The following is a 20,912-nucleotide window of genomic DNA, read 5'->3' as shown; positions in this document are numbered from 1 at the left end:
CATTATTAAAACATTGTAAGGTAGCTAAATCTATCTGCCCAAGACAAAATTGTGTATAACAAAATATTTAATATTAGCAATCAATTAGCTGACAAATGACACGATTATTTATTTAAAAAATATAAAACAGAAACATATGAACTGTTGTAAGTAAAAAAAAAATACAAATGTAAACAGTTTGACAAGAGATAATATAAAGGATATAATTTAGTATAAAATCCATAAGAAAGTAAAAAGAGAAAAACATCTTTTCAGAAATAGATCATTTCAATATAGAACAGTAACAGTGATTTTGAATATGATTCACGTAAAAAAAGGGCAAGTATATTTTTTCTATTAGAAAATACCTTTTCAAAACACAAAAACAAGAAAAACAATATTCACATAAATGACTAGAAACAAATTACAATGTACAATTTCATATGTCAATGTTTATTAAATTAATGTTAGTTAATTAACATTAATATAAACTGTTGGTGCAGTTGCATTCTTCAGACTGCTTTGCATTATTAGTCTTAAGTGGTTCAAATCACTAAGAATGCGATTTAATATAACTGTAAGTCACATACTCCCCCATCTACAACCAACCAGAAATATTTCTCATAGCTCTTCACATGAAGTCTCTCCTTTGTGTAAATTCCCAAATTGACTGCCAAATTCGTATGTTATCAGAATTAAAGCTTGTTTCTCAATAATAAAAATCAACACTAATTAGCTCTACCATATCTGTCCTTTTCTGAGACGTGGAAGTTTCCAAGAGTCTCTTTTTCTCAAATTCCCATTCGTCATAAACACTTAAAAAGATTAATTGCCCATACTTGTTTTATTTCATTTGGAACTCCCTCAAGTATCCTGTCCAACAACTAATATCTCTGATAGTGGTGATCTGTTATTGGTTGCACAGACTTTTTATGATTAGTATTGGCACTGATCTTTTCAGAGTTGTTCCAGTACTGATTGGGATGGGCAGCCTGACTGCACTACACAGGCCCCTCTTTGCATTGCATGCTTTGTCCTAGGGCAGAATGCTTGGACATACCTGATTTTGCCCAAAATTATGTGGGCAGTTTAAGAGGGCAACGATCCACCAGTTTTATCAGTCAAATTTAAGGATCATTGAGCAAATGGCCATCTTGCAGGCAAAGAGCAACACCATTTTAAGCATGTTCTAAAGTCTAATATGCTGTACTAATTCACTGAACAGCCAGTTAAACAGGACTCAATGAGTAGCTGGCATAGTCAGCTGACTAGCAATATATTTTATATCCTTATTTATAAAATTATAGAATTTTATTAAAAAATGTTTGTGCATTTTTGTCACACCACTCTTGTAAAAGAGTTATGTGCTTTTAGACTTTAAAAGCCTAAAAAACAAGGACATATCTGTAACATTCAATTATACTCATAAAAATCAATTGATTTTTTTACAGCAGCATAGTATCAACAATAAGTTATTACATTATGTAAACAACAACATATTCTCTCATCTAGCAGATATATCTGCCCCCAAAGATGGAAAGATGATGCAGCTTTGAGGTGTTTACTGTCCTGTGCTTGACTCCCGTAACAAAAAAAAAGAAAGAAAAGAAAGAAAGAATACATTCTGCACAGGGATTGTCACTCCATGTTGCAGTCCTTGTAGCTAAAGCAGAACATAGACTTCATGCATTAGGGATGCCTCTTTTGAGATTTTAGCAGTGAACTGGCAGCTGCTAAAGCGCCTCCTTGTACAAAACGTACAAAATAGTCACCTGCAAGGGGGCCTACAGCATAAAGCCCTTTTTCCTGCATACACTCATAGGTGAATGGGTCAATGTCCAGGGGATTTCTTTTGGAATTAACTGGCTGCTCTGGTTCCATGGCTAGATAGGTTCCATTTTTGGGTAGGAAAGACAAGTTGGGTTTGGAACCAATTAAAATGAAGGCCATGGAAATGCCAAAAACTTTTCTCTGTCCTTGCTTGTCACGAAAAGTGCACTTTTTGTCACAATGGAAGCTAACGATGTGGTGCTCAGGGAGACTTATGTAACCTTCATAGGGACCGCCTTCAAAAACAGACTGCTGCTTCATCATCTGATGTACTTTATGGTATTCTGGGTACATAACCTGTGGCAGCTGGTTGAAGATAAGTGCTGGATCATTAACACGTCTACGGAAGGCATGGATCACAGGAATGTTGTAGTGATGTGCAAGGAGAACAGCATCTGCTGCAGTGAGTCCTGCACCTATGATTAGCACAGGGTCTGAATGTGGTTGAATATGATGCATGTTAATAGCCTCCTCTAAAGCAGATATCTGGTGAAATACAAAGGGAAGGTCTTCTCCCTGGACCCCCAACCAGGAAGGGCTATCATTTGTTCCTGTTGCAAGAACAACATTCTCTGCATATAATGAGAATTTCTCACTGGAACCATAGCTATCTTTTATGAATCCATTTACTTGGAACAGACTTCCTTCATGTGCATTGTGCTCTGTGAACTTAGGTTCTTGCTGTAAAATGTCCTTTCCAAAAGAATTTCGAACTCCTTTGTCAACACTTACTACAGATGTAACGACAGTTCCTGAGAGGAAATTGGCCTCGAGATTCTTCTGTCTTACGTAATATTGGTAATAATTTAGAATGTCCCCTGCAGTGGACCTATCATTTCTAACATTCCTGCAAGAAAAAGAGTCATCTGATTAAGTGACAGGTCATTTGTTCATACAATACACTTCAAAAACAAAAAAGATTAAAAAAATTACTATATGGTTTTCTATTCCCTACTGTATTGGTTAGTTCTAGTTTTCCCACTATTTTTGGAATGGCTCATGAGATAATAAAAACTTTGTTTCCTTCCCCTTGTATATGATTTCATTGCCCTCTGTTGTATTTTCTTAATTCAAATTATTAGAAGCTATTTTACTGGCAACTGACAGTTCCCATAAATACATGACATATAATATCTCATTTGTTTGACACACCCAGGCTCTGGCTGAATTTTCAGGAAGAGCTTAAAGGGATACTGTCATGGGAAAAAAAAATTTTTTCAAAATGAATCAGTTAATAGTGCTGCTCCAGCAGAATTCTGCATTGAAATCCATTTCTCAAAAGAGCAAACAGATTTTTTTATATGCAATTTTGAAATCTGACATGGGGCTAGACATTTTGTCCATTTCCCAGCTGCCCCATGTCATGTGACTTGTGCCTGCACTTCAGGAGAGAAATGCTTTCTGGCAGGCTGCTGTTTTTCCTTCTCAATGCAACTGAATGTGTCCCAGTGGGACATGGGTTTTTACTATTGAGTGTTGTTCTTAGATCTACCAGGCAGCTGTTATCTTGTGTTAGGGAGCTGCTATCTGGTTACCTTCCCATTGTTCTTTTGTTTGGCTGCTGGGGGGGGAAAAGGGAGGGGGTGATATCACTCCAACTTGCAGTACAGCAGTAAAGAGTGATTGAAGTTTATCAGAGCACAAGTCACATGACATGGGGCAGCTGGGAAATTGACAAAATGTCTAGCCCCATGTCAGATTTCAAAATTTAATATAAAAAAATCTGTTTGCTCTTTTGAGAAATGGATTTCAGTGCAGAATTCTGCTGGAGCAGCACTATTAACTGATTCATTTTGGAAAAATTTTTTTTTCCCATGACAGTATCCCTTTAAGAAAGCAGGCACAGTTTCCATTATATTTCATTATGGTTTTTCCTGCTCAGGTTGGCACCTACAGAAACTAATTTCTACAATTCTCAGCTTGTTAATAATTGCTCATAGTAGCAAAGCCGGGAGTGTTTGTTATTTTATCTTAAAACAAAGAGATATTGTTAGCTTTGTAACCATGCTTTGTTAATGTGATTATTATACTGCTATTTTTGCAGTTTACTTGCAGTATTTAACAAGCATTCCTTATGGGCAGAAGCAATTTTCTGACAGAACAATATCAGAGAAGGCTTAGAATTCCAGGGCACTGCTGTGTCCCTTTCTCTCTAAAAGCTATACATTAATATACAAATAAGCATTTGGAGCCCTTGTAGAGTCCTGGGGACATAAACATTTGGAGGGCTGCATCCAGATAAGTTGGATGAAATTTGGTTACATCGACAATTAATTATCCTTCCTTAAGGCCTTTATAAACAGTGAAAGCAACATAGTTGATGAACCTCAAAGAACCGCCTGCCCAACATCCCATTGCTGCTGACATCCATTACCACAAGCACTGTATTAAAAAAGTATTTACTCACCTCCTTTTCATCCTTGTCCAGTCCTTGAAAGGGAAATCAGGAAGTCCCATCCATTCCCCACGACTGAGTGTAAACATAGATCCCTCAATAGCCTAAAATTTAAGCAACACAACTTCACACACAGTCTTGTAGTATTGTATGCATGGTATCAGCATGGTTTTAGGAAATACAGATCAGTCAAAAACAAATGCAATTATTTTTTTAATCATATAGTTGGACAGAGGTGTTGTAAAAGATACTATCTGCTTAAAGAGGTGCCTCAAACGTTACATCTGAGGGCAGTTTGTACTGATTTTTTATGCTTTCTCTAGAACAAAAAAAAGTTAGGTATGAGGAAAATGCTGCAGTCTTTTTTTTAACTATAATTTCTTATGAAAATGTGATTTAACAATGATCTAAATGATCATAGAATTACTTATCAAGAGAGGAAATAAGAGGTAAATGAAAAGTATAATAGGAAATAGTAGAGGACAGAGAGAAATTACCCAGAAACATCTTGGTCCCAGGGACAGGGGCATAACTACAGAGGAAGCAGGCCCTATTGTTGCAGGGGAGCCCAGGAGAGTAAAAAGGCTCTAATAAATGAGCAATTTCAATATATTATAGTAGGAAAAGTTAACTTTCCAATATTTTGGGGCCCTAAATTATGTTTACATTTGGAGCCCAGTAACATCAAGTTATTCCATTGCACATGTAAATAGCTTGTAATATCACAATATTTGCAATATTTTGCCTGGCAGAGGTAAGTCCTTTTACACTAGACTATTGTGTCCAGCAATTCACAATTTTAGTTTGTTTTATAGTAAAGTATAATACTTAACCTTTTGTCTTTAAATTTACATTAAACATGACTGTACTATATCTGTTCTCTTATATATAGGTTCCTCCAATCAGGAGGTATGTTGCATTTCCCAAACAAATTTTGAGCATAACCCAAAACTGCATTAGTTGCATAATGCAATGCATAAAGCAACTCCAAATACAGTTTTATGACTGTCTCTATGGGAACATTTCTAAAGATGTACACTAGAATGTACATATGAGCTTAAAAAGATTAACCTCTACCCTCTGGTAGGTAACAACATGGCATTAAACCTTTTTGCTAGTTTTGGTAATGTTAAAGGGATGGGTCACCTTTAAAGTAACTTTCAGTATGTTATACAATGGCCAGTTCTAAGCAACTTTTCAATTGGTCTTTATTATTTATTTTTTATTGTTTTTTTATTATTTGCCTCCTTTTTCTGGCTCTTTCCATCTTCCAAATAAGGGTCACTGACCCCATCTAAGAACAAATGCTTTGTAAGGCTACACATTTATTGTTAATGCTGCTTTGTATTACTCTATTCAGGCCTCTCCTATTCATATTCCAGTCTCTCATGGTTGCTAGAGTAATTTGGACACTAACATTGCAAACTGGAGATCTGCTGAATAAAAACCTAAATAACTCAAAAACAACAAATAATAAAAAAAAAACAATTGCAAATTGTCTCAAAATATCACTCTCTACATCATTCTAAAAGTTAATTTAAATGTGAACACCCCCTTTAAGAGGTATAGTGAAGGCCCTTTAATTTACTTACATTCCATGCACCCCCAGGTGGATCTCTTCCCAGCACCAGATGAGGGATTGCTCTTTGGTTCTCCAACCTCCAGGTCAGGGCAGAGTCAACATCTCCTAAGAAATCAGTATTTGGTCGGAGTAGTGTATCAAAGAGGAGAGCAACTGGACTGTTTGACCGACCTTCTAAGCCTTCTGACAGATATTCAAAGTCCTAATGAAATAAATGACAATGTTTCATATAACCATGTAAGCAAGTATGCACATACATTAACAGTATTTAATAAGGAAACACAGACAGGAATCCAGGGTAATGTAATATAAGTTACAGACCTTACACCAGTTCTAGTAATCGGTAGCAACCAATCAGCAGGTTACTTTTACTGGTCACCAGTTTGAAAGAAAACATCTCATTGGTTCCTATGTATTCCTAGACTGGGTGTTTTCTTCAAATGTTGTTTTCATGTATTTCTGTTGGCTTATATTAGCAAACGTTTTTTTACAACTTTATATTATTTAAATAATAGTTATTTAATCCCTTTACCTGATATAAACACAAGTTGTTAGGTAAATGAAAACAATTATGATCCAACTAGCGCACAGTGATAAAGGAAGTTTTCAGCACAAAGCAGAAAAGCAAATGACAGGGAATAGGATAGCATACAGTGCTACGCAATATGTTGGCGCTATATAAATACATGTTAATAATAATAATAATAATAATAATAATAATACTAGTATAAAAGGAGCCATAATACTCTATGTTGTTTGCTGTGCACTCTTGTTACAATGCATGCAGCTGATCCTTGCACCTGATCTAGTGCAACATGCAGAGAGAAGAAATCACCCATACAATGGTACAAACACAAGTGCTCCATGTAATAATCATAATAGGTGCAATTTAAAAACACTTAGCATTCAAGCACTTGCATCTGGACCATAAGTAAAGGAATCCTATTGCTTCTTATATGCTCTGAGCTAAGAATAGGACTTTAACAGTGTCGTAACTATGAAACAGCAGAATTGTGGTGGCAGGGTCCTGGGTGAGAGGGGGGCTACTGGGATTTAATCTTAATAAGCATCAAACATAAAAGCAATTGCAAGGGGTACAGCATTGTTTAAACAATACAGATGTGCCACTAAACAGAGTTAACATAAGTTACATGCCAAAGATGCAAGAATGTTGTTGCCTTTTGAATATCTCTACATCAGTTGCACAATTATATGTCTCAATAACAACATTAGCTACTTAAAAGCATTGGCACATATTTTTATATGTGCCATTGTTGTAAACTGAAATTATCTTGAACTTCCTTGTATATGAGAGATATGATTCCCAAATAATAATCTGCATATAAGGCTATGTTAGGAGGCAGAAGATAATGAATGCTTTTTACATTTTCTTTGCTATGTAAAACAAGTGTTATATACCATACCTTATAGAGAGTAGTGCCAAGTTTATTGCATGGTAAAGAACATTTATAAACCACCAACATGTTATAATGTTTATTGTATCTCTTGCATTGTGGTAGACACACACGTTGCTCACAAGTGACAATATAGATAAAAAGAAAGTACAGATATATAGTAACAATACTGACATGCAAGCCTCTTACATAGCAGATACAAGTTGCAACTGCCAACATGTTAAATGCAAAACTTTGTACTCCTTACTAGTTGCATTCAGGGAAAAAACTTTCCTTTATTGCACTTTGACCCAACTGGAAAACAAGGTCTATAGAGTTTGATTATATATATTTGAAAAGGACCAGTTCTTTTTAATCTGCCTATATATGTATAGACAGGGGCAGCTAAGGTAGTCGGCTACCACTGCCCCCCCCATGCTCATGTGCCATTATAAAAGAGAAGCTAGTGGAGAGCAACGAAGGGGAAGGGCAGGGGAGTGATGGAAGTGGGGGGAATGGAATGCGTGAGGTAGGGCGGAGTTCCAAAGGGAGGGAGAGTGCATAGAGGGGAGGAGGAATTAGGTAGGGGTAGGTAGGTAGGTAGGTACCTTCCCATTGCCTCCACATCGTTGCGCCCTAGGCAGGAGCCTCTTTTGCCTACCTCTAGTTCCGGCCCTGTGTAAAAATTACTTTATTTCTACCCATACTTGTTTTGTACTTGAGTTTGTTCCAGCTTTGAAGGGGATATAAACCCAGAACTAAAATTTTGACTAATAAAATGTAATGTAATTATATGAAACGTTAGTTCTGGGTTTATATCCCCTTCAAATATATATTTATTATGAAATTTTAATGCTATTGAAATCAGCATTTAACTATGCATTTCCCTCTACTCCTGGTTCTCACTTTTTCAAAGGTCAATATGGTTTTCAAGATTCATTAAAGGGCAAAGTGGCTGTCGCTAGTGACAATTCACCAGAAATCTCATCCGCAGGGATATTGCCAATTCAATAACAGGAGTAGAGGACAATACACTAGCGAGTGAGACCGTCACTAGCGTTCGTTCGCACTCTGTCACCATCGACTTTTTGCTCTTGCGAACAGTCGTTACTCCACAAATTCACTAAGATGTGAATTTTACTGAATGTTACCTCTTTTGTTTACTTTGCCAATTAAGACCAGGTGAACTGATATAATGAAGCTACATCTTCCTCAAGATTGTGTCATCATATCCTGTATGACGGCAGTAGTAAAAAGCGCTGGCAACTTTTCCTTTTTTAAAGTGGGATTGCCTTCAAAAGTCCGAACTATTAAAGGTTTATGTGTGAACAATTTTTTAAAACTAATTTGAGGGGAATGCCACATTTATTTAAGGGTGGGCTCATGTCTAGGGCATTATAGGATGTATTCTCTCTTTATTATGGCTCATTTGGACATGTGTTTGAAAAAGTGGCCACTTCAAGCATTTGCACCATTACTATTAAAGATGTTCATACAACTTTTAGGTACCTGCCCTATTCAACTTAACCTAAGTTTTGCTAGGCAGACATGAACGCTAGCGAAAATTTGCTATGAAATGCTCACCCAGCCAAAGTAATGTTAGCGAAAATTTGCCAGCATTTGGCTGCTGAGACGCAACTTTGCATTTTAGTGACTCAGTGTAGTTGTAACAAATTTGCATCTGGTGAAAATGTGTCCTTTAGTGAATTTGCCCCAATTGTATTTACAAATACTACGATATGCATTTAAATGTGTAACTAATGTATATTGGGAAGTTGCTTACAATTCAAAGTTCGTTCATTAATTATTATGTAACATTTTATTTTTGGGTTTACATTCTCTTTGTGACCCCTATGTTTGTTTGTCTTCTAGTTGAGGAACGTTTTTGTCTTATCACCTCACTTCCTTCCTCTTGTCCTTGTTTCTTCTTATCTGTCTGTGTTCAAATCTTTTACACATAATGCAACGATGTAGGTAAGCGTGCAGGATATGACACAGATACTGAGATGTTAAAGTGGCTACTGTATATTTATAATAGTATTTCCCCAAAGTTATTGGCCAGAGCGAATACAAACCTGCTCTGTAATGGGAACATGAGGGGATTCCTCCAGCTTTGCCTGCAGCAGTACGTTTGGGTGTAAAGCTCCTTCTTTCATATAAGGAGTATAACCAGACAGCAAGAAAGACATACAGATTCCCGAGGGGCCATTGCCTAGAAAAGAAAACATTTTGAATGACATAAAGAATCTCACAAAGTAATGAAACATAAATGTTGCCTCATTCACTGAATGTAGTAGTAAAGTAGAGTAAATACAGAGAATAGCACATTCCTGTTTCGTTTTAATATTCATTTTTGTGCTTCAAAATGAAACAAAAAGCCTCATATATTTAGTATCAGTAGACTGATTTATGGGATAGATATTTTTTATACAGAATGTATATGACCATACCTGATAAGACTGGTCTAATCACCAAATTATTATCTCTGTTCGTTAAAACTGGATTTGGGTGAATTATATTAGAATCACTTGAAATCACACGGTTAAGGAGCTTTATATACAGTAAATATATCTGCAGTCTACTGGTTATGGCTAAATACATTTCCCATTCCTGTGTCAGTGAGAAATAGTATTCACAATGCCTGTATGCCAATGGTTTAAGACAAGCTGAGGTGATAGGTCTTTATATTTTTATTCTGTGTAATTTATAAATACACATCATATTAAACTTTTAAGGTGAGCTGTCCCTTTGATAATATGATGCCTTATGATGCCAACAAAGATTGGCTGAGGTATCATAAGGCAAAATGTATTCATTTAAAATTAAGAAAAAGAAAGAAAAAAAACAAGGCAAGGATTTGTGGTTATTCTAGAATACTTGAATTAGGCTTTTGTGCAGATGTTCAGTGTGTCATTCTTGTGCCTAGTCTGTGTGTGTGTGTGTGTGTATATTTATATATATATTTATACACACACAAAATAAGCAGTCCATATGTGGTGCATTCAAACAGAACAGGTAACTTAGTATAGCTGATGAAGGACACACACCAAGACTCCATAATGAAGTGAAAAACAAATAAATAAAAGCTATATACCGATATATATATATATATATATATATACTGACCTGTACACATTGTACTTTGTATATGTCTAGCAAGTACGTTCCTATATCTTGTGATTCTCCCCACCACAAATACTGATTGAGGATAAAAAAAAAAAAGTTGTACCTATAATGGCCACTGGAATAGGAGCACTCTTGCTTGTAGAAAACACTGACATCTCAGGCACCAAGCTCTTTCCAAATCAAAATTGCTGTTAACAGAATAGGAGACGTGTTAGAGAACTTTTAAAATATGCACACTCTGGTTAAATACTGCCAAGCAGTGTTTGGCCTCTACTACTATACATACTTTAAACAACAAGACCCGGAATGGATGGATGTGACCATAATTCTGCCTGCCCATATGATATGAGCAATGCATATGAGTCAGTGTAAGCTGCTAGCAGTTGTGGTCAAATCTCCTTAAAGACCCTAAAATGTCACCACAAAGATTGAGGTTAGGTCCTTATACAGCATACAATTTAATGCAGCCTTCCAGCAAACCAGTAGTGATGTTTCCAGTGACACGTGACCACCACCAAGCACTGAAAGCCAAACTTTCCACCAATGAAAAATAATGGGTTGTATTCCTTTGCCAAAAACAAACCAAAGACTAAAAATCAAGTAAACAAATGTGAATGAAAAGGGGCAGTTCACCTTCCAGGTAGGTACTACTATGTTGAGGGCAGTTGTAATCTAAGATAATTTGCAATTTTTTGTTGTTGAATCAATACTGTTTTGTTTCTTGGGACCTGATTATACTAGCAACAAGGAAGTTGATTCTATGGCAGAATGGAAGATACATAGAGCTTGAACTGAAAGATACTTGATTAAAAACTATAACAACCATACATTTGTATGTAATGTCATTGGCAAAGAAAGTGACAGCCTGCCAACAAAGTAATACCTATATTACCTTAACCCATAGAATCACTGGCAGTGATAACTTTTATATCTTTTATTATTATGTAGAGAGAGATATTCTGAGGTAATTTGCAATTTGTTTTAATTTTGTATTATTTTTGGCTTTTGAGTTATTTCGTTTCTTATTCAGCAACTCTCCAGTTAGCAATTTCTGCTATCTGGTTGCTAGCATCCAAATAATCCAAGCAACCATGCATTGATTTAAATGAGAAACTGGAATATGAATTGAGGGGGCCTAAATAAAAAGATGAGTAATAAAAAGTAGCAGTGACAATAGATTTGTAGCCTTTCAGAGCATTTGTTATTTAAATGTGGTCAGTGGCCCCCATTTGAAAGCTGGAGAGAGACAGAAGATGATGGTGATTAATTCAAAAATTATAAGAAATAACTAATGAAGACCACTTGAAAAGTGGCTTAGGATTGGCCATTCTATAACATACTAAAAGTTAACTTGAAGGTGTACCACCCCTTTAATCTGCTTTTGACTATAATAACCAGATAATGTGTTACATTTCAGTCTAGGTCAGGGGTAGGCAACCTGCGGCTCTGGAGCCTCATGCGGCTCTTCATTCTGATTGCTGCGGCTCAGTCTTTTGGCTTTGCCTGTTACGTCTTCTATACAGCCCTCAAACCTGTTCAGTGGCTTCTTGAGTGTGCGACCGTGGTAAGCTAACGGTTAGCTTACTTGGGTCGCAACCCCTCATGAAGCCGCCAGTAGGCGCAAGGGCTGTATAGATGTCCCAGGAGTGACAGGCAAGACCGTGCCGCATTAAGACTTACCGCAGTCTTTGAATAATATGGCCTGCTTGCACACCCTGGCCTTCAAAGGTAGATGCCTGGTGCACGGTGTTGGAGGGATCGGCACCCTCCCAAGCAATCAATTACAAGAATTCTCTGGCACTCACGGCAGGTTCAATCAGGGTGATCCCCTTGCGTGTTTATTTGCAGAAATGCAATGTTTCGGGGCTATACCCCTTTGTCAAGCATTGCTTGACAAAGGGGTATAGCCCGAAACGTTGCATTTCTGCAAATAAACACGCAAGGGGATCTCCCTGCTTGAACCTTACCGCAGTCACACACTCAAAACAAGAGAGGGGAGATCAGCATGGAGCTTCAGAAGCAGAAGTAACATTAAACAGATGAGAACACTAGCATTTAATAGGGCTATTCAGTGTTTCATTTATTCCAAAGTAGGCCTACACATACACACTGCACTTCAGTTTGTTGTATTCTGTAAAAGTTTATAAGTTGTTATGTTTTGCGGCTCCAGACTATTTTTCATTAGTGTAAGATGAAAGTTGAAATAAAAAGTTGAATATCAAGACCAATTGCAAACTGCTGCAGTTTGAACTGCAAACTCACTCTTTAAAATTTTAAAACTAAGCTAAATTGCCCTTTAATGAAATAAAAGTAGCAAGCAATGCCAGTCAGCAGCATCAAGGGTAAGTAAGGTCTTGAGCTGTTTTAAAAGGGGGCATAGATTCAAGGGAGGAGGGGGGTCATTCTTCTACTTTATAGAGCACTGGTAAGGCCCCATCTAGAAAATGCCATACAGTTCTGGTCCAGTGCTCAACAAAACATTACTGAATTAGAGAGGATACAGAGAAGGGCAACTAAGCTGGTAATAAAAGGTATGGAAAATCTTAGCTATGAAGAAAGACTGGCCAAATCGGGGATGTTCATGCTGGAGAAGAGGCGCTTAAGGGGTTATATGATAACTATGTCTAAATATATAAGGGGATCATATAATAATCTCTCTAATGCTTTATTTACCAGTAGGTCTTTCCAGCTGACACAAGGTCACCCATTCCAATTATAAGAAAAGAGGTTCCGCCTAAATATTCGAAAGGGGTTTTCTACAGTGAGAGCTGTGAATATGTGGAATTCTCTCCCTGAATCAGTTGCACAGGCTGATAAATTAGATAGCTTTAAAAAAGGGTTGGATGGCTTTTTAGCAAGTGAGGTAATACAGGGTTATGGAAGATTGCTCATAGCACAAGTTGATCCAGGGACTAGTCAGATTGACATTTTGGAGGAAGGAATTTTTCCCCCCTCTGAGGCAAATTGGAGAGGCTTCAGATGGGGTTTTTTGCCTTCATCTGGATCAACTAGCAGTTAGGCAGGTTAAAAGGTTGAACTTGATGGACGTGTGTCTTTTTTCAACCTAACTTACTATGTGACTGTAAAAAGGTAAATAGACAATGTGAATGTTACAATGATTCAGTACTTTCAGAATTAGTCAATAAAGAGAATTGTAATATATACATGAAATGTAATGTTTCTATTGGTTTTTTTTAACAGCCACAGTGTTAATATACTGCAGAGATAAAGGTTTTAATTTCCTTAATTGTCTGCTCTGCTTATAAATAAAGTTCTTTTAAACACAGATAAGCTCGGACACAATCAGTCACATGACTGCACGTGCCCCGTAGTGTTTTGTAAACACTGAACAGCCTGCAAAAATATAGGGCAGGAAGACTAAAAGGCACAGATAATTTCATAATTTTGCGCAATAAAAATAAATTACATGACTTCCTCCTGTGATAAAAAATGTAGTAGTACTAGCAGGACTGGGGTTCAGCTGCAACTACCACAATCAAACAATCTCTATTTATACCCCTGAACATTGCATCAGCCAATGAATGGACAGAACTCTTTTACACCTACACTTCTTATATATATATATATATATATATATATATATATATATATATATATATATATATATATATATATATATATATATATATATATATATATATAGGACAATTTGGTTAGATCTTTAATAGATAACTTATTATAAATGTATATTCACTGGCATTTGCTTTCTGTAAAACCATCTTCTTAATTCCCTTTTGGTAAAATCTCCAAAGAGAACAGAGTTAAAAGGCTTTACTGTAAACCACTTTTATGTTAGCAAATATTAGTTTGTGCATGGATACCATATTTATGCATAAAAATGTTCAACTACAGTCATATTGCAGTACAGGTATGGCATCCGTTATCCAGAAACCTATTATCCTGAAAGTTCCGAATTACGGAAAGGCCATCTCCCATGGGGCAAATTCACTAACATTCGTAGTTGCGCCAGGCGCAACTTCGCCGCGCTTTGCCGCACTTCGCCAGGCGTAGTTTCGCCAGCGCTCCGCAAATTCACTAAAAACCGAAGTTGCGCACAGGGGTAGCGTAAGATTGCGAAGTTGAGCTAGCGTTGATTCACTAAGTGAAGCGAAGTTACGCTAGCGAAGGCTAATTTGCATACGGCGCCAAATTCAAATTTCAATGGAGGAATACGTATCAGCACTACAAATGCCTAGAAAACCTTCAAAACATCAAATAAAAATTTTATTTAGCCCTACACATGTGCCCACTGTATAGGTAAGTTGCCATGAGTCAGGAAATGTAGGGGGGAAGGAGGGGAGCCCCAAATTTTTTTTCGATCTTTTTCAGCCTATCACCCATAATGTAGAAAACACGCCAGCGTTTTTTGGGACTGAGGTGGCGAAGGAAGTCTAGCGTAAAAGGTAGCGTTCAGTACACTGCTCGCGTTAGTGAATTTGCGTAGTTACATCCGTAGCGAAAATTCGCCAGGCGTAAGGGTGCGAAGTAACACTAGCGAAACTACGCCAGCGTTCGTTAGTGAATTTGCGCAGTAACGAAAATGCCAAACGCTAGCGAATTAACGCTTCTCTGTAATAATAACACAGTAGCTTGTACTTGATCCAACCTAAGATATAATCAATCCTTATTAATTTCAGAACCAGCCCATTGGGCTTATTTAATGCATTCAACTTTCTAGTAGACTTGAGATATGAAGATCCAAATTACAGAAAGATCCATTATCTGGAAAGCCCCAGGTCACGAGCATTCTGGATAAGAGGTCCTATACCTGTACTGTTTTCCATACAATGTGCTTGCCACAGTATATCAGTTGAGCAGTATTGTGTGGCAGCTCTCTATTTTATGGTTTCTACCAAATCATTATAAAGTACTACTGACTAGCCAAGTATATTGAACATCAAGATAGAGAGCTAGTATGTTACTGTAAAAAAGCCAGCAAGGCAGCTTTCCCAGGGGTGAAGAATGTGGTCACACTGTGTAAAAACCACGCCAAATATTTCAAATTACTAAAGTATATGAGCTTGTTCATTGTATGCACAGAATTTCCTCGAGCAGCGTTGTGGTTGATTAAAACCCACAAGTCATTCCAGTTTCTTCTATAACCTTAAGCAAGAGAAAAAAAATCCAGTAACCCTGGTTTGCTCCCTGACACATTTTTTTCTGTGCAGATTATATCAGCATCATGAACTTTCTTACATAACTCACAACGTTGTGCAATCCTTGTCAGCCTAGATTCTAGCACAGCATACATTTACCCATAAATACAGCAGTTACTTTTTGTGAATATCAAATGTAACATATATTTTTTTTCTTACAAAGGTTCTGTATGTAAAAAATAAACACAAAGCCTATGTATGTAAATGCTCCCCCAGGATTTACAACTGATTCTTAGAGCAACTAAGCCCCCATTTGCTAGAATGAAGCTGTGGCCAGGGCAGCCATTAGAAATCACAGGGCCCCATACAACAACATTTTTGGGGTCCCATGGACGGCGCCACCCACCCCCAGCCCCAAGCCCCATCCCAGATCCCTGCCCACTCCACAGATTAAAATTAGTTAAAAAAAACATTGTGGCCCCAGAGAATATTTTTTTTAAAAAATTGTTGGCAGGGGCCTACAGAGTATTAAAATAATACATTGGTGGGTAGGGGTTTAAAACATTTTTAAAAAAACACACATTGGTGTTCAGTAGAACTGAACTTGTGTCTTCAGGACTTCAATTTTGTCTTCTTTCGTGGCTTTGGGTCTTTTTGCGCCTTCAGGACTTCAAGTTCAGCTCTTTTCGTAACTTTGGGTCTTTTTGCTGCTTCGGGACTTCAAGTTGGGCTTTTTTCGTGACTTCGGGTCTTTTCGTGGCTTCAGGGCTTCAAGTTAGACTCTTTTCGTGGTTTTACGGTCTTTTCACGGCTTCGGGACTTCGGCTGTTCGGGACTTTGGCTTTTCAGCTCTTCGAGACTTCGGCAGTTCAAGACTTCGGAAGAGGCGGCATAGCTTTTGGGCTATCAAGGGGGGCCCAGCTATTTCGAAAAGTGCAGCACAACCAGCCCCCCCTTTATGCCCGGTACAGGAGTACCCCCTGTGCCCCCCTGATGGTGGCCCTTGCTGTGGCCTACAGGTTAGGAACTCCAGTGATATATGTTTAATAAGGGTCATGTTATACTTTGTAAAATATAGGTATAAGTATATTTCTGATATCACTGCTCACTTTAGCACAACCCGTATAGTACAACCAGCATCCTGCCTTGCTCACTGTATTACAGTGTTGTTGAACTGCCAAATGCAGCCTTTCATTTGACTCCCCATAGGCTTTTGGAATATAATGTGAATGTGAAATATAACACATAATGATGAGTCCACTATTAAAGGTTGACATTTCAACTTGCTTATGTGTTTCACACCACAGTCAGTATCCCTTTGGTTCCCTGCAGTACAAACATCACTGATTTATGGACTTTTTTGGAATCCAACATTTGGGTATAGCTCCCTTAGATGAAAGTAAAAGTACAGCTATAGGAAACATAGCTACTGTACATCAGACTTTAAAGGGATACTGTCATGGGAAAAAAATTTTTTTCCAAAATGAATCAGTTAATAGTGCTGCTCCAGCAGAATTCTGCACTGAAATCCATTTCTCAAAAGAGCAAACAGATTTTTTTATATTCAATTTTGAAATCTGACATGGGGCTAGACATTTTGTCAATTTCCCAGCTGCCCCATGTCATGTGACTTGTGCTCTGATAAACTTCAATCACTCTTTACTGCTGTACTGCAAGTTGGAGTAATATCACCCCCTCCCTTTCCCCCCCCAGCAGCCAAACAAAAGAACAATGGGAAGGTAACCAGATAACAGCTCACTAACACAAGATAACAGCTGCCTGGTAGATCTAAGAACAACACTCAATAGTAAAAACCCATGTCCCACTGGGACACATTCAGTTACATTGAGAAGGAAAAACAGCAGCCTGCCAGAAAGCATTTCTCTCCTGAAGTGCAGGCACAAGTCACATGACATCGGGCAGCTGGGAAATGGACAAAATGTCTAGCCCCATGTCAGATTTCAAAATTGAATATAAAAAAATCTGTTTGCTCTTTTGAGAAATGGATTTCAATGCAGAATTCTGCTGGAGCAGCACTATTAACTGATTCATTTTGAAAAAAAATTTTTTTCCCATGACAGTATCCCTTTAAGCAATAGTTTCCAAATGATCTAGGGCAGTACATAAGTGTTCACCACAAAACACACTGTAGTTAACGTAGTGAGGCTTCCATGATTAGCCGGGACCAGGTAAGCAAATAGACATTCTCCCCAAAACTCACTCTAACTGTCCTTCAAGCTGAACCCCTAGTTAACAGTTTTGAAACCACTACTATACAGCATGAAAAGCGACCCTCTCTGTTCTGTGTAGAACATACTATAAAGATCAGTGAGGATGAGCATTCTCTCTGTACACTTGTAGCATATTGTAAAGTAACTATCCTGTCTCCTTCCTGTAGTTTACTCTAAAAGGACCGTACAGTAAATTACCAGACTACTTCTAGTATTGCATAATGTACAGTATAGTGATCAACCTATGCTCCAGGACAAGAGGTAAAAACAGAATAGTAATTTATGGTTCTGCTCGTTTTATAATGTCAACAGTTAGCTTTATATAAGTATGCTATCTGTTCCATGTATTCCCTGTATATGTGCCCTATAATGTGCCAATTGAAAATACCAGTTTTACTTTAAATCCACTACTTGAATCTTAGGCTTCCGCCCTAAATGTGCATTCATGTTTGCAGCTCTGTTAGAGCTGAAGTTACAGTACTGGTTAATTTCTCAGCAATTAGAACTGTGTTAGTACTAGGCTACATTTAACAGTCATGCTGCTTACTTACCAGTGCAGAGAAATTTCCAGTAGGCAACTAATATTCCGGCAGATGTCTGCTGCTAAAAAAAAACTTCAGCCTTCTATCCATGTACAGTTATCAGACTGGCCAGTTAAATAGAGCTGGTGACAGGTAGTGTGAGAGGGAGGAGCTGGCCCTGGGAAGGAATGAATTTTAAAGCATAAGCATGAGTCAGCAGGACTCAAATTACACAGCTTATGAATGAATCAAGCTGCAGTGACATAACCACCATTACAAGACAGAGAGCCAGAGAGTTAGAGGAGGGGAGGGAGGGAGGGAGGCAGGTTGGCAGGTTGGCCAAGGGGGGAATCAGTGAGTGTAGTCTGTCCTGGCTGCTAGCAGACAAGTAGATGCAGATAGAAAGTGACAGATGGTATAAGAGAGGGAAGAGCCTGTGAGAAGAATTAAAACTTTGAAGGAAAAATAAACGTATCATCACAGATGAAAGTGCAAAGCCTTATTCACTCAAACTTTCCAATAATTTTTTAATTGACTCAGTATAACTTAGTTGAGTTAACTTTTCATTTTACCCACAAAATTACTACAGTGATGGGAACTATTATTTGCAAAACCCCAGGGCCGGATTTACATAGTGGGCGCCCCTAGGCCCACTGCCCTTTGTCGCCCCTGTCCCCTCCCCTTTTATCATCTGGACCGGAGCAATAGGGATTGGTGCACTGGAAATGTAACAAAATAATTGTATCTCCAGTACATTCCCACTGTTTTTGAATCAATGTGGGTGTGGTTGAGCAGCATGCCGCCCCCATAAAATCCTGCCACCCTAGGCCCGGGCCTAGGTGGCCTTCCCACAAATCCGGGCCTGCAAAACCCAATAAGGTTGTTTTACCACCAGTATGGATTCACTTGACTTTAGTTTCTGCCTAATGCGATAAAAAAGGGGCTAGTTAAATGACACTGCTAAAGTCCTCTGTTACATCTGCCCCCCCTCTGTTGTATGGTGGAGAGCTTCATGAAGGGGGGACATTTCATCTTATTATCTAGTACCAGGTGACCAGTGTCTGATTAGGCCCACAGGCGAACCTGACCTCCAGGGCCTCATTAATGGGGCAGGACCAGGATTTCTCTGCACCCGTGGGCCAAACAGACCCTACATTCAATTCAATAAATTCCTTTTTGCCCTATCCCCTAGTTAGAGGAGCAGAAGTCTGTTATCAATGTGTCCATTATAGATTTCTTAAGAACGCCTGTTACACCCACTCAGTCCATGTACTGTTATCTATGGGAAACATTCATATATAGTACGAATGTTAGTTTTTATTATTTTTATATATATATATATATATATATATATATATATATATATATATATATATACGTATAAAAATATATATATATAACTGTGTGTTAAGGAAACTGGAAAGGATTTAGCTGGCTGTAGAGAATGGATTCCCTGTACTATGCAATATGTTGAGCAGATATTTTGACAGAACAGCACCCCTTCTGACAGTGCTAATGAGACACCTATTTACCCTTTGTTCTGGCCCTGAACCCTAGTTATAAAAAACAACATTATTAGTACAACATATTTTAGCCATATATAAGGACTTTGCATCCTGCCCTTCATGTTGAAAGGAGAACTAAAGCTTAACTAAAGAAGAAAGGTACAAGTATTGTACATGATGCAACTCCAGCCCTTTAGCAGTAAAGATCTGTGCCTTCAAAAATGCCCCTGTAGCTCCCCATCTTTATTCTGCTGATTCACTCACATGCGCTGTGCTGCTGTAAGTTACTTAAGCTTAGGGACTGAAGCACAATATACTGAATATATATATAAAATAAATGTCGCAATAATTTCTAGCCATACTTATTTGTAGAGTTTAGTTCTCCTTTTATGCTATTTGCCCAAGCCATATCAAAACAGGCAACACTACCTAGCCCTATATCAAACCCTTCAGTGCAGTGCCTTAAAGGAACAGTAACATCAAAAAATTAAAATGTTTTAAATTAATAAAAATATAATGCAGTGTTGCCCTGCACTGGTAAAACTGCTGTGTTTGCTTCAGAAACACTAATATTGTTTATATAAATAAGCTGCTGTGTAGCAATTGGACAGCCATTCAAAGGAGAAAAGGGTCAAGTTACACAGCAGATTGCAGATAAGCTCTGTAGAACATAATGTGGTACAGATATGGGATCCGTTATCCGGAAACCCATTATCCAGATAGTTCCGAATTACGGAAAGGCCGTCTCCAATATACCATCCATTATAATCAAATAATACAAATTTTTAAAAACGTTTTCCTTTTTTTCTGTAATAATAAAACAGTACTTTGTACCTGATCCCAGCTAAAATATAATTAATCCTTATTAGAAGCAAAACCTGCATATTGGGTTTATTTAATGTTTAAATGATTTTCTAGTAGACTTAAGGTATGAAGTTCTAAATTAGGTCCCGAGCATTCTGGATAATAGGTCCCATACCTGTATCTGTTATCCACTATTCAACCTGTGCCATATAGCCTTTTTTCAATTTCCACCATTTCTAAACAGCAGCTTATTTATATGAACTATAATAGTGTTTCTGAAGCAAACAGATCAGTTTTACCAGTGCAGGGCAACAGTATATGATATTTTCATTACTTTAACAAACTTTAATTTTTTTGGTGTTAGGGGTGATTAGAGAAGGCATTTTGAAATTCTGGATCCATAGTATATAACTTCAAAGTACATATCC

At 37.7% G+C, this 20,912-nt stretch overlaps 1 protein-coding gene across 1 annotated transcript; it reads right to left on the bottom strand.

Moving 5' to 3' along the window:
• Positions 1 to 203: 203 nt before the first annotated feature.
• Positions 204 to 18,312, bottom strand: osgin1.L (oxidative stress induced growth inhibitor 1 L homeolog). Its single transcript, XM_018257806.2, has 6 exons — positions 18,206 to 18,312; positions 10,410 to 10,494; positions 9,256 to 9,392; positions 5,797 to 5,988; positions 4,217 to 4,308; positions 204 to 2,656 (listed from the first exon to the last, which is right to left on the bottom strand). Exons 2-6 carry the CDS (start codon positions 10,459 to 10,461, stop codon positions 1,669 to 1,671), a joined length of 1,461 nt encoding a protein of 486 aa, XP_018113295.1. The 5' UTR covers positions 10,462 to 10,494; positions 18,206 to 18,312; the 3' UTR covers positions 204 to 1,668.
• Positions 18,313 to 20,912: the final 2,600 nt, after the last annotated feature.

Source organism: Xenopus laevis, chromosome 4L (genome assembly GCF_017654675.1).
Source record: "Xenopus laevis strain J_2021 chromosome 4L, Xenopus_laevis_v10.1, whole genome shotgun sequence".
Classification (NCBI taxonomy): domain Eukaryota; kingdom Metazoa; phylum Chordata; class Amphibia; order Anura; family Pipidae; genus Xenopus; species Xenopus laevis.
This window is presented reverse-complemented; position numbering and strand designations above follow the sequence as displayed.

Excerpts from the sequence above, each read along its gene's own strand:
- osgin1.L (XM_018257806.2), bottom strand. The coding sequence starts at position 10,461 with ATGTCAGTGTTTTCTACAAGCAAGAGTGCTCCTATTCCAGTGGCCATT. Across the intron at positions 9,393-10,409 it reads TATTCCAGTGGCCATTATAG|GCAATGGCCCCTCGGGAATC; the intron begins GTACAACTTTTT and ends TTTCTTTTCTAG. Across the intron at positions 2,657-4,216 it reads TGGACAAGGATGAAAAGGAG|GAATGTTAGAAATGATAGGT; the intron begins GTGAGTAAATAC and ends TTTTTCTTGCAG.